Source organism: Zalophus californianus, chromosome 11, assembly GCF_009762305.2.
Source record: "Zalophus californianus isolate mZalCal1 chromosome 11, mZalCal1.pri.v2, whole genome shotgun sequence".
NCBI classification, from domain to species: domain Eukaryota; kingdom Metazoa; phylum Chordata; class Mammalia; order Carnivora; family Otariidae; genus Zalophus; species Zalophus californianus.
In genome coordinates, this window is record NC_045605.1 from 66870705 (window position 1) to 66893154 (window position 22450).

Sequence of the window (22450 nt, forward strand, 5' to 3'; positions counted from 1 at the left end):
TCTTGGTTTCAGCTCAGGTCATGATCTCATGGTCTTGGGATTGAGCCCTGTGTCGGGCTCTGCACTCAGCAGGGAGTCTGCTTGGTATTCTCTCTCTCCCTCTCCCTTTGCCCCTCTCCCTGATCTTTCTCTCTGTCTAGATAAATATATAAACCTTAAGAAAAAAAAAAGCCATCCTAGTGGGTGTGAAGTCCTATCTCATTGTGCTTTTGATTTGCATTTTCTGAATAGCTAATGATGTTGAGCATCTTTTCATGTGCTTATTGAACATTTGTATATCTTCTCTGGAGAAATATCTATTCAGACACTTTGCCTATTTTTTAATTGGGTTATTTATCACCTTCATTAGTGGATTATAGTTTTTATATATTCTGAATATCAATCCCTTAATAGATACATAATTTCCAAGTATTTTCTCCAATTCTGTGGTTTATCATTTCACTCACTTAAAAAGTATCCTTTAATGCATGAAAGCTTTTAAATTTGATGAAGTTCAATTCACCTATTTTTTTCTTTTGTCACTTGTGCTTTTGAGGTCATATCTAAGGAGCCTTTGCCCAACCCAAGATCACAAAGATTTATGACTGTTTTTATCTAAGAATGTTCCAGTCTTAGCTCTTATAATAAGCCCTATGATCATTTTGAGTTAATTTTTGTGTATGGAGTGGAATAGGGCAACAACTTCTAAGTTCCCTTTTGATTGATTCTTTGATCCATTTTTTAGGAGCATGTTTTTTAATTTCCACATACTTGTGAATTCCTGAGATTTCCTTCTCTTATTGATTCCTCATTTCATTCCATGTGGTCAGAGAATATACTTGTATGAGTTCAATCTTTATAAGTTTATCAAGGTTTATTTTATGGCCTAGCATATGGTCCATCGTGGAGAATGTTCCATGCGTGCTTAAGAAAGATGCATATTCTGCTTTTGTTGAGTGGAGTGTTTCATAGATATCTTATATTTCTGCCTAATTGTTCTCTTCATTATTTAAAGGTATTGTCTCCAACTATTATTGTTGAATTGTCTATTTCTCCTTTCAATTATTTCTATTTTTGCTTCATATATTTTGGGGTTCTGCTCTTATGTGCATATGTGTTTATAATTGCTAATATATTCTCAATGGATTGAGGCTTTTATCATTATAAAATGTCTCTCTTTATCTCTAGCAAATTTTTTTGTTTTAAAGTTTATTTTGTCTGATATTAATATAGCCACATCAGCTTTCTTATGGTTTTCTCTTTTTCCATCTTTTCCCTTTCAAACGATTTGTATCTGAATCAAAAGTATGTCTCCTATAGACAGTATATATTTGTATCTATGTTTTCATCCAATCTGACAATCTCCACATTTGGATTGGATAGTTTAATCCATTCACATTTAATATTATTATTAATATAGTTGAATTTACACCTGCGTTTTACTTTTTGTTTTCTATATGTCTCATCAATTTTTTTACTCTTCTATTCCTCCTTACTGCTTTCTTGTGAATTAAGTGAATATTTTCTTGTACAACATTTAAATTTCTTTAATGATTTTTAACTACATTTCTTGGATTATTTTCTTAGTGGCTGGTCTAGAGTTTACAATAGACATCTTAATCCATCCAAGTCTATTAACTTAATTCTAGTGAAATACAGAAATTTTACTTTTTATATAGCTTTAGTCCCTCCTCTCCATTTTTGTGCTTGTGTGCTATTATTGTCAAATATATTACATTTCTATATATTATATGCCCAGCAATACAATTATATGATATGTACTGCTTTATGCAGTTCCTTTTAAATCTGTTTAGAGAAGAAATGAGAAATATGGAATTATACTTTTATAATTGCTTATAAAATTACATTTACTGGTATTCTTTATTTTTTTGTGTGTAACTTTGAATTACTGTCTGGTGTCATCTGCATTCAGCCTGGAAAATATCCTTCAGTATTTCTTATAAAGTAGATCTGATAGCAACAAATTCTCTCAGTTTTGTTTATCTGGAAATATCTTTATTTTGCCTTCATTTTTGAAGGATACTTTTGCTCTCTATAAGATCCTTAGCCCCCATTGTTTCTGATGAGGAATCAACTGTTAATCTTATTGGAGTTCTCTTGTAGGTAGTTTTGTAGGAAGTTTTGTTCTGTTCCGTTAACTGCTTTCAAGGTTTTCTCTTTGTCTCTTATTAGACATGCCATTGGTACACTTTATGGTGTCCTACATTTCTCTAAGGCTCAGCTCATTTTTCTTCATGCATTTTTCCTCTTTTCAGATTTCATAATCTCTGTAGATCTATCTTTAAATTTGCTGATACTTTCTTCTGTCAACTAAAATCTAATTTTAAATGCCCTTAGTGAATTTTTCATTTCATTTTTTTACTTTTCAAGTCCAGACTTTCAACTTTGTTCTTTTTTTAATTTACATCTCTTTACTGATGTTCCCTATTGATAAGATATTGTCATCATACTTTCTTCTATTCTTTCATCAAAGTTTCCTTTCATTCTTTGAACAAATCAAGAATAACTACTTTTGAAATCTGTCTGGTAAGCCCAACATCCAGGTCCCCTCAAAGACAATTTCTGTTATCTGGTCTTTTCCTCTTCATGTTCCTCTGTCTTTGATGTCTCTTAAGTATTTGTTGAAAACCAGACATTTTAGAAAATTTATTTTAGCCACTCTGGGTATGATCACTCCCCCACTCCCACCCTCCACTCAGGACTTGCGGGTGTTGTTTGCTTATTTGTTTAGTGACGTAGGACTTCACTGGTTCACTGAAATCCTTTACCCCACCAAGTGTGCGGTCTCTAATGTCAACCCTTGGAGGGTGTAGCTCTGGCCACGTGCACAATGTTCCTGACTCCCCCTACCCAGGCCCCTGGGATGACAGTAGTTTAGCAGGGCATTTTGGATTGTTTGTCTTGCTTTACTGTCCCTTAACTTATCTCCCTGTTAAGCTTCTGGCTGGACTGCCGGATTGGAATCACACCCAGCTGCTAGCCTTCACTAATTGCTACCCAATTGCTCTATTGTTTCCAACAGGGCCTTTAGGTATAAATTGTCCACAGTCTGATCCACTTAAATTCAGGCTCCTTTGGAGGGGTTGTCTTTGAAGCCAATCTTTGCGGCTGGTTAAACCCAGGAGGGTTCTTTTCAGCTATCTCTCTCTGGTTCTCTCTGTTAAAATTCTAGCAGGTCTAGCTGGCTTACTGTATCTCTATTATGGAGCTACCAGCCTCCTTTTAAATGTTCATCAATTACTTTCAAGCTTGAAATTTCTCACACTTTGTTCCAAATAAAGTCAGTTCCTTTAGGGAGAGCTACAGAGCTCTGTTCTTACAGCCTGCCTCTCCCCCTAGGCAGAATTTCTGAACCACTGCTCTAGAGCTGGGGGGGTGGGGGAAGGGAATAGCAGCCTGCTTCTCTCAGAGTGACATGCCAGCTCTATGGGTGGGGTGCTGGGTGGGGATGGTAGCCACTGTCCTGAAGGGTCTCTCTTTGCATGGCAATTTCACCCTATGTGTGAGCTGGGGTGGTGGTGATTAGGACCCAGTATTCTTGGCCTCGGATAGAGCTTCCACCCTATAAGAGGGCGTTGGGTAACAGAAAGCCACCCCAGACTTCTCAGCCATGCTTGCATGGAATAAAAGCTTCTGCAACTCATAGTTGGGAGAGATGAGAAATGCAGTGTCCTGCCCTTCCTGAGGAGAAACTATAGCCCTAGAGTAGGAGCTAGGAGGAAGAGGAAGCCCCATTTTCTTGTCCACATCTGCCCAGAGAACAGCTCTGTCTCTGAGCTAGGGTTCAAAGAGGGAGCAGGTCATGTCTCAAAAGCCACAGTGTTGCTGTTATTACTGAGATTTAGTAGATTTTCTTGAGTAAGTGTTTCTCCATTTCATATATGCATGCAGACTTCCAGAGACTTTAAGTGGTTGGGGTGTTTAGAATAATTTTCACCAGTCATGTTTGTATCACTGGGGAAAGGATCCACAGAGCTCCTCATACGGCCATCCCTGAAGTGCTTCTCCTAACCCCATGTGATTTGCACTGAAAAAAAGAATCATGTAGGAAACAGCTGGCTCCATTTACCAGTACTCTGTTTACTTCACTGTAGCCATATTTTCTAAATTAAAAATAAGGGACATGTGCTCTGGCAAGGGCTTTGTACTGCTTCCAGGTACGAGAGTCAATATGGGCAGTAAATGTTGGAAATACTAGAATTTACAATTCATTTAGATGGTTTCTGGAGACAACAGATCAGAATATTTGAAAGCGGGTTGCCCCAGAAAACCTGGAAATATATAGTTGCTAAAACTCCAGTTCTCCTAAAAAGCCATAAGGGATTCCTGGCTGATACAAGGTCTTCTTTTAACGACAGTTCTAAGCTGTGTCTTCCCATCAACTAGCTCGATTTGTGTTTGGTGCTTCTCCAAAGACAATCAATTAATTCTAATAGGAATTCAACATGGAGAGACTGGGCTCTAAACAAAAAAACACCAGCAGCCAAGACTGAGTGTTGCCACGTAAAACCCATCCTCCAAGGCTGGAAATGGGCTGCTTTGTTTTAGCTCTAAATCAGTCATCACCTCAGCATTCAGAATCTAGGGAGTTTTCTCTCCTGGGCAATTGGGAATTTCTCAGGTAAAGCCTAGGTCTATAGATGTCGGCGAGGGGAATGTAGCCTAGCAAAGTTGCGGGAAGTTAATAGGGCTGTCTCTGAGACTTCATTCCCAAATGTTCTTAAAATCAGACTCTGAAGTCACCAGGGAAATCTGGTTTTGAAATGATAGACAGCCCCAGTCCCCTCAGCCATCAGAGTAACACACCCTCCCTGGAAATACGCATCTAATTGCTCAAGATTGTGTGCAAACTGAATATTCATGATCTTCATATTGACACAAGGCTATAAAATCCTTTTTCTGTCCTTAGAAAGACTCACAGATTTTATTGGATCCACTATTTGAGACACCTGGCTAGCTGGGGACTGCATAGACTATGAGCCCCAGATCTCCAGATTGGGGAAAGGGATAGAACGTACTGGGGTCAGAGTTATTGCAAAGCATAACGAGTTTATTATCTATAGATGGAATAAATATGTCTTACTCATATACGTGTGACCATTTTTCAAATGGTTTGTTTAATAAGTTAAAAATCCATTTAAAAGCATTACTGAATTTCTGATTATCTGCATCTTGTGTGGTTCACTGGTGACACCAGGCTGACCATACCATGCACCTGGCTGGGTCTCAGTTTCAGGATCAGTAAAGTGATGCAGGCTTACTATTCAGGTGACCCATCACTGAGCCCACATTACCAGGGAGTGGGGAGGGAGAGGGTGCACAAGCAATCTGTTTACAGTCTGAGATACTCTGGGCAGCCTCTGGCAACATCACACCAGTGAGTGGCAGCACCAATTGGAGCCAAGTTTATCTGACTCTAAACTCAGCACCTCTTCTGAGCTGGAGGAGGTAAGGCTGCTGTCTATCAGAAGGGCATATTTGGAACCAGGACCCAGAGCACCATTTCAGAGCTTCCAGAAGCTTCCTGAATTTCGTTCCTGTTTTCTCAAACTGGCAAAAAACCAAAAGGCCTCCACTCCCAAGGCAAAGAGAAAGAGATAAGGAATTTGGGAAGCTTTTCCGCCCCAGGAAAGAATCAGACTCAATGACAGTTTGGTATTAACTAGCTCAGCCATGCAGGGAGGCATAATTAGTTTCCCAGCCCAGAGCTTCATTCCACCGGTCCCCCACACCCCAAGGGCTACACGATCTGTTTGAAATGAAAAGAAAAATAAAATCACTGCTCTCCTTGGCTGACCCATCAGGCTATTGCTCCTGGCCGTGGGCAAAAGGTGAGGCAGCCATCTGTCTGCTGAGGTGAAAAAGAATGAAATAGTCATTTTTAAATGACATTTTCAATTTTTCCCCTATGTCTACTATGCCCTCTTCTACCCTACTATTTAAATGATTCTTTTCAAACTGAAAATATCAGGGAATAACAGAAAAAGAAAAATCACAGTAATCTGTGGCTCCTTCAAAGAGGCTGCTCTGTCCCACTGGGCCAAGCCGGAGAAGAACCTGCTTCCTGGGCCTGCTTCCTGGGCCTGCTTCCTGGGCCTGCTGACGGCAGCGGGTAGGACAATCTGCGCTGGGCCCCCGTGAAGGGCCTGCAGGTCCAAACCCAAACCAACACCCCGGAGTGGGTGATTCCCCAGGCGGCCACCAGGGAACCAAGGGGTTCAGCCTGTCCAATTTCTCGCTCTGTTCCTGAACCATCTTCAGCCCTTGGTGCCCAAGGAATTTCGAAAAAGCAGGTAGGAAAAAAATCCTCTCCTGAGTCCAGAGCAACCCTCCCTCAGAATTCTTCCTCCTCTGCCACCTCCCTCCTGAGTGTGGGAAGAGAGGGTCCCAACTTACCACTGCCACCCTAAAGATACCTCAAGATGGTAGGATCCATTCTGAGGTTCTCACAGGCCTCTGTGTCAACAGAAGGCCAAGCCACCGCCACATGAGCTGGGAAACCAAAGGCCACCTTTCCCTTTAGCTCCTGGGGCCCTGAAGAATTCTTGATCCTTCTTTGGAAATTAAGCTATGCTTTCTCCTTCCTGTTGACTCTCTGGGTATCCATTTAAATGACCTCAACTCTGTCCTTTTTGAAGCAGAGCCTCCTTGTTCAGCTGCATCTTTTCTGGCATTATTCTCTGCTTTGGGGGCAGGTTTATTTTTCCCCTTCTCGACCCACAAGATTGCTTTTGTTTGAAAGTGACCACAAGTGACAGCTTTATTAAAATAAAGATATCGAGGGTCCCCTGAAGGCTTCAAGCTCCTCTCACCAGCTGCTTCCTGGGGGATCTCAGTGCAGGAAAGCACATTCTATACACACACACACACACACACACACACACACACACACACACACTCCACTGAGCTGCTGCTTCCCTTTGATCAAAGCTTGCGACAGCAGTGTAAGCTAGCAGGTGCCTTGAAAGTGACCCCAGAAATGCGTGTTTTCCTGTCCCTGGCCCAGAAAGAGGACACAGCCTGAGACCACTTCGTGCAAGCCACCCCCAAACTTGGAGGAATGAGAATCAGTTCTCCAGTCCCCTGGCCTCCCTTCCAGACAGCTTTGAAGCCAGACACGTGGATATGAATGTTCCTACTAAGTAAGTGGTTTTAGGCAGGCTTGCTTATTTATTCATTCAGTCATTCAACAAATTCCTACTCAGCCCCAACTACATGCCTGTCACTGTGTTAAACAGGAGAATGGAAAAATTAGGACCCTGCCTCCACCCTCAAGGAACCCACAGTGTAATGGGAAAAGCAGATGAATAGTTACAACACAGTACAACTTTCTCATCTATAAAATGGGGCTAATGATCTCACGGGCTTATTTTAAGGCCTATATAAAATGAAGTGAACTAAACCGTGCCAAACATCTAGTCAGTGCCCAATAAATGTCAATTTTCTCTCATTTCCTCTCCTCGATGGAAAATCTCTGCCCCTCCTCCATGGGCACCACTGCTTGGATCTGCCAAGCTGGGAAGAAGCCTGCTCCCAGCATAGAGGCTGCATCTCTAGGAGCTGCCATGCACTGCGTGGAACCGAAGGCAGGTCCTGCTAACAGCTATGTCCTCAATCCTGAAGATGATCCCGGGCAGTAGACTGCAAGCCCCAGGGATCCAGACAGGCCACAGAAAGAGGACTAAGGGGTCCCCAGAGACCCCAGTTATGGAAATCTACCCATCTCTTGTCCCTTAAGCATCTGGCTTTACCCGAGAATATGTAACCAAGGATTTACTTTCCCACTGCAGAAGTTTCTTCTGAGGTTGAAGGAAGTAGGAGGATGTAGAGGGAAACTTTCTAGACTTGAGTCAGACCTCCAGATCCCTTTCCTGAGGTCTCCAGGTCCCAGGGGAGGACCGCCAGGGCCGTCACCAAGTTGCACTGGGCCTTGGATCCCTCAGCAAACAGGTTGAGGGTATGGTTGCTGATGTTACTTCCAGGTTCTAGCATGCTCTGATTCTAAGTAAAGATCCCTCTAGATCTTTACCGGACTAAAGCTTTCACAATTAAGATACAACTTGAGAAAGCTCACCTTTCTTTGCTAATAATATATGAGGCAAGAGGGGAAGACTGCATTGAGCAGCACAATACTGTATGTACATTTCTAATATGGACCAGGGTGAAATAAGACATTTAATTTTCAATTTACAAAAATCAAGTCAACTTTCTGTACTTCCAAAGTAATTACAAACTTAAAAGTACTTATGCCTGTTTCGCTAAAAAATAATTGGCTGTTGTTGAAAAACATTTAAAATTCACAACTGTACAGTTTTAGGGAAATAAAATAATTATTTTTCTTGTTTTGTTAACATAATTACCTGTCTCCTAAGTGACCAAAATAAGCCCTGCTAATCAAGAAACAGCAATTGCCCAGGTGGTTTCACAGTGATTTACCACAATTCTCTCTAGTAAGAAAGCAAAACCATCTCTCAGTTTTCTGCTGTCACTAGAAAGGAATCTTTTTCGTGAGAACTTTAAATGGATAAGTACTAAAAGGGAAAAAAAAATGTAGAGTGTATCGTCCCAATGTGAAACTACATCTATGTCTGAGTTGTAAAGAATGTATATTAAAATTATACCATGCCACAAAATGCACATTTTGTAGAGGGGGAAGAAAGAAAAGATTAAACTGAGTCTTCCTGACAATTGTCTTAAATCACCCTTTCCTGCCTGCAATTGAAATTATAAGTCATGTTGTTTTGAGTTCAATCAAATTCACCCCGGCAGGAAGATAGGCTGATGAGGGTCCAGCCCTGTCAGGAGGTGGAAACACAAGAAAACCCAAGTGTCTCCTCAAGGAGACTCTCCTTCCGCCACTGGGGAGCCCATCCATCCATCCATCACCAGGGAAATGAGACACTGGCCAGGTGACCGGGCACCCTGCATCATTCTCCCACCAGCCAAGCTTCCTACAAACACCGCACGTTCCTGATATGGTCTGCTGTCCACTGCAATGCCAAGTGGGTTTTAGAAAACAAATCTTTCTCTACAAACAGGAGCAGGTCCCCAGGCCGGCAGGCTTAGAATTTCAGAACAGGAGGCGAGTCAGACTGAGACACTTGAGTATTAGAATGAGTTTGGGCTCCCCTCTAAGCTCGCTTCTGACCTTCTCAGGCTGGATGGAACTGGGGAAGCCTTAGCACACGCATCATGTCTAATGGCACTGAAACGGGCTTCAAATCTGCTCTTCTAGGTGTTTCAACCAGAAAATATATTCCCGATCATATTTTCAATGTGAGCTCCAAGAAGGAAAGATAGTGGAAATGAAGGACAGAGGGAGGGGAGGGAGGCTGAAGGAAAGAATGTGCTTCCTGCCCCCATCCTTACCCTGGGCACAGGCAGGCTGGGGGGGCTTTCCTGCCTCGCACAACAATCCTGCAGTGTTAAAGGAGCAACTGCCGTCATTTCTATAGCTGGGGAAACTGAGGCGCGGGACAGTGAAGAGGTTTGCCCAAGGTCACCCAACCTGGAAAGGGTAGTGCTGATTCCAGGCACTGTCTGCCTGTACTTTTCCCCCCACACTAAATGAGAGGCAGGTAACTGCTGGTTCTACTTAATATCTGAGCTTACTCTCTCCAAATCTCCCCTACTCCATGCCTCTAAATCCTCCTCATTCTTCCAAGATGTGTCATAAGTCCCAATTCCTTGAGGAAGTCTATTCTGACAACGCACTCTTCTAGAATTCAATTTAAACTCTCATTACACTAGTTAGCTTGCAAAAGCTCCTCAACTGTTTCTTGTATTGTCTTCTCGCCTCCATTATGAGCTTCTTAAAGGAAAGAACCATGTCCTGCATATTTTGTCATCTCCCGCCATGCCTGGCACAGAGTCAAGCCCATGAGAAGTGCTCAGGAAATAGCCACAGAACAGCCTGGATTGATGCCTTTCAAAGCTGGGCTCCTCTGCTCACCTCTGCCCATGGCTCCCCATTCCTCTCACAGTGGCCTCCAAGGCCTGCACAACCTGCTCCTCAACCAGCCCCTATCTGGCCTCATCCCCCACCCTTTCTCCCATAATCACTCTGCTGTGGCCACACTAGCTACCCTACTCTCAAATACACCAGGCACATTGCTACCCCAGGGCCTTTGCACTGGCTGTTCCCTCCACCTAGAAATCTCTCCCCCCCAGACAGAGTTCACACCTGTCTTTCTCCAAGTCTTTCCTAATAGGAGAGCCCCTAACCACTTCATTTAATTGGGACTCTGTATTTTTGTCTGTGTCCCATTGAAATATCCTCACCACTTACTAGGTGTTCAGTAAGTGCTAGCTGGATGAAGGAACAGAAGGATCTGAGCATGTGACCAATAGAAAGCCAGAGTACATCACAGGTCCCTGTCATTCCCAGCCATATTGGGGCAAAGATAGGAACTTGAAAGCAGGTCTGCAGTTTCTTCCAACCATCTCATGCCCCCCACCACCACCCCACCGGGGCCCAGTAAACAATTCCAGCCATGGTATCCACCTCCTATATCTGCCCACAGAGCTAGGGACCCATCGTTACATATACTTTACCTGAATATCCCATTGTCTAAATGAAATGGGAAGTTCCTGGCAAACCTGGACATGTCTGCTGTCTCTTTTGTGTGCACCAGTCCCCTCCATGCTCCCCAACCTGACCCCATGCCCTGAGCCTGGAGGACCCCCAAACCTTAGGTCTGAGTGAGTGGAGGAGATGGTCTTACTCACACTAAGTCCCCTCCTGAAGAAAGTGATACTGCCAGCTTCCAGAGCCATGCCCAGAGCCTCTCTGTGCTTTCCTGAGCACTCGGGCCCCGACAGCTCCTGGCACAAGCGTTCTTCTGTGTCTCCAGGGAAGGATACCAGCACAACAGTTGCTTGGTAACCCATCCCATGGTCTTGCTTCTCTCATGAATCCTTCCAGTCTCACCTGCAACCCTTCTTCTGTTTTCCCTCGATCAGGATCACTGGAGCAGAAAAACAAGAGGATCCCTGGCCCCTTACGAAGGGGGCTTCGTAGAGTAACTGGGGTTTTATCTCGTAGTAACTGCATGATCTTGGACAGTGAACTACAGTCACTGAGCTTTGATTTCCTCCTCTGTAGAACAGGGTGTAACAACATCCCACAGGGTGGCTTAGGAGATTAAAATGAGGTAACACGTGCCGTGCATTTAGCACCTAATAGATGCTCAGCGAACATTAATTCTTTTCTTCTTCCCAGCTCTTCTCCAGACAAGTGCAGGCCTATTTCTACAACCCTTCCTCACTGGTTCCTTTTTCCAATTTTTGAATCATTGATAAAAGTCTCTTTTATCCACTTTCCACTGGATTTCCCTTTTAATATAAATCTCCAGAGTCTAGTAAAATATCTTTTTAAAGCCTGGCCCAATTATAGACTTGAAGAGTCTACGTCATAATCTCGACACGGTATACTTTCCTCCAAACAGCCTTTTAGAAAATAAAGCAAATCAGAGGATCAGTTTATTACTAAGCTGAGATTTAGATGTGGAAGAAACCAAAAATGTTAAAAGACTCACTTTTTCAAGCCCTTGAACTGAAAGGCAGGTCTGAAGCCTCTCCCACACCCCTCCCATTCCTCCATGGCTCCTTCTGTCTCATCAGGAAAATATTATGATGATTAATTAGGCAAACCAGTTTGTCAAGATCCTTTGAGGTGAGAACCACATAAACATCAAGCATCATAACTACAATAAAAAGATACCAGAAAACCCCTCTGCTCTGGGACTCTAACCAAGGCAGAGCTAAATAAATCTGTAGCAGAATATCAAGAAGGATCTTCCACATGGATAATAGAAAATGTCACCAGCATAAACAGGAAGAGAGATTAGTTCAATAAAGGAATAAAGTCACATTTGTGGGTCTCAAGTTAAGATTTTTGCTTACTTTTAACTTCCCAGCATATAACTCACAAGGTTATTAATACAGACTCCTACTGTTTTGGGCAAATAAACAGCTGCTGATGTTTTGTGTCCAAACCACTTTATTAGAGCTTTCCTTTACAGCAACTGTTTTTTTCCTTTCCAAATCCTGAGAGGCTCAGACAGCTAAAAAACAGAGTGCCAAGGCAGGAGGAATACCAAAGGAGAGAGGAGGCAGCCTGTGTGGGCAGGGAGAATGGGGCAGGGGCTGCCAGGACCCTCACTGTCCTCTTTACAACTCTAGGACAAAGTCAACGTTCAAGAGCGGAAAGCAGAAGACCCAGATAGGGTGGAATCAAAAGGGCTGTTTTTGCCCTGATGCGAAGAGGTCCCATTAAACAGAATTTACCAGCATGAGAAGGTAAGGATGACCAACCACCTGGGTTTGCCCAGGCTTGGAGGGGCCTCCTTGGACCCGGAAATTACAGTTTTAAAACACGAAAGTCCTGGGCAAATGGGACGAGTTGATCACCCCAGAAGACACATGACTATGCCAGTGAAAGGAAAAGAACACAGCACAGCACCGGGCACACAGTAAGTGCTCCAGAGTCCTGAGGGGAACTGGAATGAGCTCTAGCTTGCAGTTGGCACGCTCTGCTTTTCCCACAGGACAAGTTCCTGGGGGCTTATGATGATCCTAGCAGATCCACAATGATCCAAGAGAAAGGGCTCTCTATGGTCTCTGGAGCAGTACTGCGTTCACCCTTCCAGAGCAAGGCCCTCACCTACACAAGGACAGATCATGCCACCTGCCTGCCTGGCTCCCTGCCACCCACCAGTCTCCCACTTGACCTGATGAGGCCTCTGAGCTTACACCTGAACCCAGTCTTCAGTAGAATCATCTCCTGGTCCTCTCTCTGTGTGATTTTCACCTTTTTTTTTTTCTTCTGTAGAGGACATAGATGCTAGACAAAGTTTCCCTTCTTGTCTCCACCACTATCAGCTGTGTGACCTTGGGCAAACTCTAAGTCTCTATGCATCAATGTTCTCACCTCTAAAACTCTCCCTCCATGTTGTGAAGATAAAAAGCAATCATGTAAAAAAAAAAAAAAAAAAAAAAAGCAATCATGTATGGATAGCATCTAGCCCAGTACCTGACACACAGGAGTCCTCTCCCTCTGTGCCTCCTGATACAATCAATCTTCCAATACTTTATATGCTTGTTGCTCTTAAAATAAACCCAGGATTTGGCTAGGATTCTCATTTGTTACTTCTGGGGCTTCAAATCCCTTCTTAGCTTTCTTATGCTTATATTCATTGGCTCAAGCAATTTTGGTACTGTTCTCCTGAGTCCCAGATGCCATTAGCATGACATTTATGAGCCCAGGTTTCAAATCCTGTCCTGTCCAGATCCCTGAATTACGTTCCCATTCCTCTGGGATCTCAATGGCCTTTAATGGCCTGTCCCAGGGGACAGAGATGGATGGGCAAGGCAAACAGGTCACCACTGCTGCTTAAAATGCAACAATACCCAACAATCTTAAACAGGGTGCTCCACCTCTGTCTTAAACTCTGGACAATGGTGGAATGAACCCACTCATTCCAAAGAGTTGGCTCTAAACTTCTTCTTCAGGCATCATTTTTCATTGCTCTCATCCATCCCAAGGAGAGGGGTGCTGATGCCACTTCTCTAGACTTTTAAAGGGATGTAGTAACAAAACATAGCCCAGAGAACCATGTCTGCTGGCTCTAGGACCATTTCAGCAGCAGCATCATACAGGAAGCCTGTCATGGTCTCACTGGGGCTGGACATACAGGGCTTTCAGAAAGCTTCCTTAAGGGCAGTTTCATCTCCCAAAAGCAACCTTCACAAAATTGACATGGAATGTTAGACAATGAAAGAGCTACATCCGAACCTCATACCCACTGGGATGATCTGTCCTAGCAATACAGTTTAATCCATAATCGTGTAGCCAGAAAAAACTACCAAAGCATTAGTATGCACATAATCAGGAATCCTCTTGCTTCAAGTTCCAGTTGGCTGTACTCAGCTGGGTCCATAAAAAGTACACAGAGACCCACACATAAGATTCCAGAACAGCAGTTGTTTCCAATCACCATCACAACAAATTTTATATCAGAACAGTTGTGCAGTCACTTGTTATTAACAATAATTTAAGTACCAAAACACAGGAATGATTAGGTTTAACTAATAAGTTGAAGGGATCTCAAGGTTATCACGTTGTCTTGCATACAAATATGCCTTCTTGAGGCGGAGAGAAAGGGACAGAGTGAGAATGAGTGCACCGTGTTGGGACATGCTTCATCCTCGCCCCGCCCTGGGGCGTGTGCCCTGCATGTGAAGGCATGTGTTTGAGGAAAGGGAAAACATCAAGCACTTCCGGGCTCACACACTGCCGTGTGGAACGGAGCTGACTCTGACCCCAAAGGCAGAGTGAGATTTGGTAAGTTGACAACTGTAGGCCCCATGGGATAATCCAATCGCTACCCAACTCAAAAACCTTCAGCCCTGGAGAGACATTCAGGGCCAGCATAAAAAGTGCAGGCCAGCATTCATTTCATCTGGATCATCAACCAGCAGACCTAACCCACTCCGTCCCTTGCTGTCTACTGCAGGGGCCCATCCCACATTTATGGACTCCTGCCCCTCTGTCTTCAGGCATAATCCTCTTTCTCCCCAAATCCCATCTTGCTACCTTCTGGTTGCATTCATCACTCGTTCAGCCTGGTGCTTCCCCAGAGAACCTTCTGTGTGACATCTCCTCTAGCTAGACTGCCTTCCTATACGATTCTCCACAGGGCAGCCAACTGTCCCAGCCTCTTGGACAGAATTCAAGCCATGAAAAAGGACAACAATCCGAAAGAGACCCTCAAGCCCCCAGTCAAGGCAGGAGCCCATTCAGCTGTCCAAGTGAAGTGAAGTGAAATTCTATAGGATGGTAATGAAGATGGTCCAGTAACCTTGTATGTGGCTATGAATCCCATAAACACCTTTGGAAAAACACAGACCAGACTAACCCAAGTGAGCGAAGCTGACCTGCAAGGCCCTCACAAACCAGAGAACCAGGCTATGGCTCTCCAACGTTTCATTTCGAATTCTCCTTGAGATTCTACATCAACCTACTTATCAAGGGCAAATAACAATTTATGTCAAGTGAATGGGAAAGAATGTGGAATTCATTTATTTTACAGCCTACACACTTCTAGATAAAAATGAAAATTCTTTGGCCATGGGAAAAAGTTGTATTCTTTGGCAAGGTTTTCCTACTCCACAAAGATGTGGTCCAGGGCTATTAATAAAGGTAATTGGGCTCAACTTTTAAATCCTGATTTTGCACTCTCTCAAAATATCAATCACTGTTACTAATATAATTTCACATGCCACAGTTCATTTCGAAGGACAAATAGCTTTACTGTTTAAATGACACCCTTTCCTCAAATAAACTCCAAGCATTCAGCAAACATTGTATTGTCTTCTTTATAACCCTGCCAAGTCAGGGATCAGATGAGAAGGACACCAACAAATTCTAGGTGACATCCAAAAGCTACAGGGGACAAAAAAAAAAAAAAAAATAACCTCCCAACATCCAGACCTAGGACATTTTCTGACTTTTAGGGACCACATATGGTTTGTAATCACAGTGAGCAACCTGTTTTTACTGACCTAATGTACATTAATATGCACATAATATGCCTAACAAACTTTTAGGAGACAAAAAGCAGTTAATAATCCATTTCTCCCATTGTTGGGATGATCTTGACTCAGTGAAGTAAGATAATGGATTTGGAAATTAGTCATATAATGTAATACATTATTAATCATGGCATTCAGAAGAGTAAATAGATATTATAAGAACACTACCCAGGAATTCAATTTCCTTTTAGAATTGTTTACTCTCTTGAATTCTTTATGCTACCATCATCCCTCACAAAAATGTAACAGTCTGATCTTTCTTTTTCTCCCAAAACAGTGATTTTCAACCTTTTTTTAGAAAAGAAGCCGAGGCTTTTTAAAAATATTTTACAGAACACCAAATAAAAGACAGATGAAGGAGGAGATACACTGGCTGCAAGGAGGGGAGAGGTGGGTGCAGGAGGGGTCCTGGAGACTTCACTTGACCCTTTTATTTCTCAGGTCCTGGATCCAACCTTCTAGAAGCTTGGGGCTCCTGGGGCCACAGTGTGAAAACCACTGCCCTAAATCATCTATGTAAACAAAAATTATGTATGTAATATATAATACAGGCAGTATATATATATATATATGTGTGTGTGTGTGTGTGCACACATATATATATTTAGTGATCTACATAAATAAAACATATATATAAAATACACAAACACTGATATCCCAAGAAAAAAACTGGCAGAAGACACCAATACAAGGTGAAAACAAACAGGTAGGGGGAGGATACTAAGTTCTACAGTAATCAAAGGAGTACAAATTAAAAGAACGCTTGCCAGTGATTACATTTGCCCAGAATAAGTTTAACGGTAACACCCAGGGCTGGCCAGGCTCCATGAAACTGGTACAATAATAAATTGCTGGTGGCCATGTAGAAAGAATTTGAAAACAATCTTTCATTAAAATGTTCATACTATTTGAGTCAGTAGTAATCAGACTTCCAGAAACAGATCCTTTAAAAAATAGTTCAAAAGAAGAAAAGTGAGGTGAAGATGTTTATTTCTGTGTTAATTACAGTAGAAAAGCCAATGTTCAATAATGGGTAAGAGATTAAGTCAATAATGGTATATCGATGATGGAATATTACACAGCCATTAAAAATATAGTACAAGTTCTCCTTAAAAACCCTCTACTTAGTTACCTCTCCAGAGGAATCGCACCTTCGATCCCCCTGGAAAACAAGCCCCAAGATACCTTTGTCCCTCTGTTTTCTCTCCTACCCCACCCCCACTCACATCTCCAGCTAACGACTGAGCTGTATGCTTACCAGCACTCCTCTGAGTTTGTTCCCAAATGTGTTTATACTTTTGGTACTTGTCATTGTAACGGCATAACTTAATTACATATTCTATAAACCAATGGAATATGACTGCTAAGATGAGAGTTGTTGTTTCTAAGAAAATTAATTTCACTGCTTTGGAAAGACTTTATAAAGCTAGTCACTTACATAGCAATCAGATTGCATGTGAGCAAAATCACTGCAAAGGACAAGACAAAAGTCATAAAAATTTAGGCTACTACATGGAGGTTGCTTCATAACCATCTTTAAGTTCTCAATGAATTTTAAAGAAAACAGAACTAGAAATCAGTCTCTGTAAGCAGCACATTATGGGCGTGGTTTAGGCAAGGAAGACGCTCAGAAAGGCAGTTGGCCCACCCGGCCCAAAGACAAAGCCTTGGCCTTAACATCAAAAGGCTGGCAAATGAATGTACAACACATTCAAAAATAATATGAAAAAATATGTACTGCACATGTGCAATATTTTGTTTTATTCTCCTCTTTGCCAAGTTTTTCAGTTAACTAACTTAAACCCCAATTGTGTTGACTGTTGTCCCTTAAAAACAAGTCTACATGAGAGGGTCCAGGAGTGTCTTGATTCACCACTGTATCCAACGTCACCTCCCCGGTGTGCTACCTAGTACATATTAGGTCTCCAATAAATAAAGACTGAATCAATAAACTACGTAGCAAACATGAAAAAAAAAAAAAAACACCACTTCTAACAAGAAGCAAGCTGGAAAAAAAAAAAAAGAGAATATAAAATTACATGCGAACCATGACTACACCTTTGTTTTTAAATATGGAGGCAGATGGGCAAAGTTAGAAGGGAATGCTCAAAATGCAAAATAGTTGGGTTAGAGTAGAAGGCACTAGAGGCAATTTTATACATTTTTAAATATTTTCTTTCATATTGGCACATTCTTTTACAGATTCAAAAAGGTACTAATCAAGAAAAGGAGAAAGCTGTTTGGGGTTCTACTGGACTTCAAAATAAGAATCGCACCAACACTGCTGTTTCCCGGCCGTCACTCCAACATGGAGGCCTCCTTCAGCGGACCCTCTGCCTCATCCACCTCACCACCTCCAGCAATCCATCTTTCTCCTCCAAAGAGCGAACCTGTACTAACATGGATTTCGTGTCTCCAACCCAACAGGATGCTACTTTTGAAATCTGGAGCTATCCACCCTCTCCTTTACCATAGATTTGGTTTTAAAAAAATAAAAATTCTCAAAACTGCAATTTACATTCCCAAGAGATTCCCAAACACCATCTAATTAAATCATTCAATCAGAAAACAAATTAAAATGAAATATCACTGCAACCCCCAAGAGGAAAATAAACTTTTCAGTCATGACTAGAACAGACCTCTAGGGTGATGCTCCAAAGCCTCTCCTAATTGCAAGTCCTATGGAACATTCTGCTGAACATTTTGTGACATTTGCAGTTTCTGGGACAACTTTCCTTCCAAAGCAAAGAGGAGCCTGAGCAAGGCTCCAAAGCAAAACATATTCATTGGAGAATGGAAACGCTTTCATTAAGAACTAACAGGTGCACTGGGCATCCACACCGTGTACTTACGCACCCAGCCAGCACCTACTCTGTAGAATGTGCCAGGAACTGCCCTGGGTAGTCCATGAACACTTTTTTAGTGAATGTAACCTCTGCTGCTCAGCATGAGATAAAACAAAACCCAGAGCTTCCTGAGTTTATCTACGGAAGAGTCTCGAAGTGAGAAGGCTATGACTTCATCATTCCTTGGTCATCCTCTGGGGTCTCTCATTCTGACCCTCACCCCCACCATCAAGTAACTCCAGGGGAGCACTGTTCCCCCTGTGATCTGCTGGCCCTCTAGAAGACAGTATAGTACGTGGTTAAGACTCTGAAGAAGCCACAGAAGCTGGGTTTAAATCCTCGAACTACCATGTACACCAGTGATGTGACCTTAGACAAATCATATAATCTCCCCATCTGTAAAACACAGTTAATATTACCCATCTCATAGGGTTGTGATGATTACATTAGTCAATATACATAAAGCACTTAGAATGGTACCTGGCACATAATGGGTGCTATATAATTTTCAGCTGTTATCATTAGCCTTTCTTCTCCACTCCCCCAGCTCAGCAGACTAAACTGGGTTGCTCAAAAGGCTGTACTGACTAGAGGAAACGTGACAGTGGAATACGCATGAACGGTCCACACCACCAAGTACAAGAGTCTGATTGTCCTTTCCCACCCTCTGCCTTTCAGAGAGCTGCACTTGGCCAGTCCCAAACTTCGCAGGCCTCTTACTTAAATCAAGTAAACCCCTAGGTTTCCTTAATTCCCTGCAACCTAGCTCTCGATGGCTCCAGCACCTCTCGGGGGGTTGGGGGGGCTGTCACTTGTCATCACTACACCATCATAGCACAACCAACCAACTAATCTCTGCCCTCTACCTGCCTCCTATCTAGTCTTCCCCAAGCCACTGACCCTTCCCCACTCCTCTATAGGTTGTGGCTTCTGCCTTTCTGTCCCAAGAATCTGGTCATTTCTGAATATCCACAGGAGTCCTAATACAGTCAGTGCACATACACAAGAGAACTGGACCAACCATGTCTTCAGAATCCCATTCTGTCTTTGCTTCCTATTTCTCCCAATTTTTTCAGGTATATATTTTAAAGTTCAGAACAATGCATAGTGATAAGGTTTCCTGGGAACAAAATCGCAAAGGCTCCTTTCAGCTTCAACACTGTACTCATTTTCATGTACAGCCTTATAAATCATGTGACATGGTCCACATTCAACATGATAGGGGCTACTCTGTGATAAGCTCACGGGTTAACAACGTCTCCTCACCACTTCCCAAAGCAGTACCTCGCTCACCTCCTCCCTGAGCAGACTGGAAAGCACAAGAGAACCATTTTCCAGGAATACACACACACACACACACACACACACACACACACACACACACACACACACAGAATCTGTGAATGAAAATCTCTCAAAATCTGTGGGCAAACTGGAAATGTCAAAGTAAGGTATGGCCTTGTGTCTCCCTGGGAACGTTCTGAATCACCCTGGGGCAAACACTGTACTTCTATCACTGATAACTGTCAGTCCAGACCCACGGGATAGAAAAAAGCAAGAAACAGCAGCAACAGGAACCATCAGATGGATAAACTGGTCTGCCAAGCCCAGGGCCAGTTTGAGAGGCAGAGGCAGGTATGAAGGAGAAGCTGCCAGGGGTCCTCTTTACTAGGAAGTGTCCCCAAGCCCTGGGCTTGGTTTGAAGTCATCAGTTAGAAAGCACCAGCGGTATGTACACCTCTCCTGCCCTCACCTGAACCTTCCCTGGGACCTATGAGGAAATAGACCAACTGTGGACACAGCAGCCCTCCCTACCTTGGCAGGGGCAGCCGGGGCAGAAGCAGATCCAGACGCCCACGTGTGAACAAAAGAGAGTGCTCCTGGGGGAGAAAGGCTTCCATCCAACCAGGTATTTGTCAAGGTCTGCTGGGTAGTGGACCCAGAGCCTGGCTGGGCTGCCAGGCTTACAGGTGAACAAGGCTCCCTGCCTTTAAGAAGCTCCCACTCCTGGGAGAGAGCAGGGGAAGCGGGGAGGTGAAGAAAAGAGAAGTGTGAACGTGTGAGACGCGCGTGTGTGTGCACACCCAGCACCAGTGCCCCGCGGTGCCGGGAGCTCTCCATCGCCTGCCTCTGACAGCACATCAGACGGGGTCTCCTCAGGAGAGCTCCCGTACCCCATCCTCCCCTTGGCCCCAGCCCTGGCCTGGTTGGAGCGCAACCACCTCGCGCAGCCTTAGACTCCAGACCCACTGCGAGCGAGTCTGTCTGCTCCGCCCCAACCGCTCCCTGGGCCCGGAGGGAACGGCCTTCACCCGGCTCCGCGGGGAAGGCACAGCCCAGGGCGGGCTGTCTGGGTCCTGGGCGGATGCGCCACCGCAGTGGACAGAGCTCCAGGCTCCTCTGCTTCTTCCCCGAGTCGACACCTGCTCCTGGAGAGGGTCTTGGACCCACTGGCTGTGATGGGGGTGGGGACCGCTATAGGTTCGAACAGCACCCCCAGCCACAGATTCCCGGTGCATGTCCAACCGCCCACGGACGGCGCACAGCAGGGCTGGGGCTGGGTCCACGCAATCGTCCTAGCCCCGGCTTGTCCCGCAGCCTGTAGGTTCTAAATGCCAAAGACTGGGGCCGCGCAAGCATCTCGCCCTGGGCCCTTACACGGGCCAAATGAGCTCCACTGCCCGCGCCCGCTCTCTCCTGCACACACACAAACATTCACGTACACACACTCTGAGCCGGACCTCTGTGTGATCCCGAGAGCCGGCGAGCAACCAGTCCGGAGTCTCGGGCACATTTGGACACGTGCGCAGCGCGCCCCCACACCGCCAGTGAGCTGCACACACCCGCGCGTGGAGCCCCGCGCACACACGTGTGCCCTGGAGAAGCGCGCACCGCCGCGGAGAGCGAGGGTCTCCCACGCAGGCGAGAGCGCACCCGCAGCCCCCCAAGCGTCTGCGGCCTCAGCCCCCCGCCGCCGCTGGCTCCACGCGCACCCGCTCCAGCGCACCCCGGGCCGCACCGGGCACTCCCCGGCCTTGTGAGCCGCCCAAGTTTCCCGGGGCGCCCGTACCTTGGATATGCTGCTTGATGACATTCTCCAGGTGGTCCAGCCGTTCAATAATCTTCAGGGTGTCCCCTTTGTCTTCCTCCAGCTTCTTGTCAGGCGCCGGCTCCTGCCCCCGCACATACACGCTGGCGATGTAGTTGGTGACCCAGCCCACGTAGAGCAGACATATGATGTTGGTCATGCCGCTCAGGATCACGCAAGTGGACACCAAAGTTTTGGTCTTCCTGGTGCACACCATTCTGGGCTCCTTCCTCCATATAGAGCTCCCGGGGGACCCTCCTCGCCGCGCGCCGGCACTCCCCCGCGCGCACACCCCCCCAGCCCGCCCGCGCCCGCTGGGCGCCGGAGCACCTGAGTCCCGAGGTCCTCCACAGCCCGGGCTGCTCGCCGTGGAGCCGCCGTGCCCAAGTTTGGAGCTCCCGCCGCTAGCCACCCGGAGAGAGAGCTTGACAAAGGAAATGAGGTGGATTTTGTTTCCAAATTAAAAATCTCGGAGCCCTTCTGGAAGCGGTCACGGGTGGCCCGCAGCCGCGCGCCCGGATACGCGCGTCTGGGAAACTTTGCCACAGCCTGGGTCCGCGGCCGCGCCGTTTCCCATCGCCAGACGCGGGTTGCCTCAGCAGTCCGACCGGCCCGCGCTGCTGGAAGGACCGCGGCGACGGCGGCGGCGGCGGCGGGGAGAGCAGCGGAGCAGAGCGGCCCGGCCCCCTCCGAGCGACAAGCGCCGCCACCAATCGCGCTCCGGCTCGGGAGAGGGGCCGGTGCTGGGCGGCCGCGGACCAACAAGGAGGGCGCGGGGGGCGGAGTCCGGCCCCCGGGCCCCACCTGCTGGCCGCCCCTCGCTCCCGCCCTCCAGGGACGCTCCTGAGCCTCCACCCGCGCCCGCGCTGGCTGCCCTAGACCCGAGGCTCCCGGAGAGGGCGCGCCGCCAGGCTCAGCCCCT

General features: G+C 45.3%; 1 protein-coding gene across 3 annotated transcripts in view; it reads right to left on the bottom strand.

Annotated features, from left to right (window-relative positions):
• The window catches only part of GALNT18 (polypeptide N-acetylgalactosaminyltransferase 18), a 354123-nt gene extending 331938 nt beyond the window's left edge, over positions 1-22185 (bottom strand). For all 3 annotated transcript variants that reach the window (XM_027580483.2, XM_027580485.2, XM_027580482.2), the window contains exon 1: positions 21511-22185. In XM_027580483.2, the coding sequence (XP_027436284.1) occupies positions 21511-21745 (235 nt within the window). In that variant the 5' untranslated portion in view covers positions 21746-22185. The remainder of the gene's footprint in view (positions 1-21510) is intronic.
• Between the last annotated feature and the right edge of the window lie 265 nt (positions 22186-22450).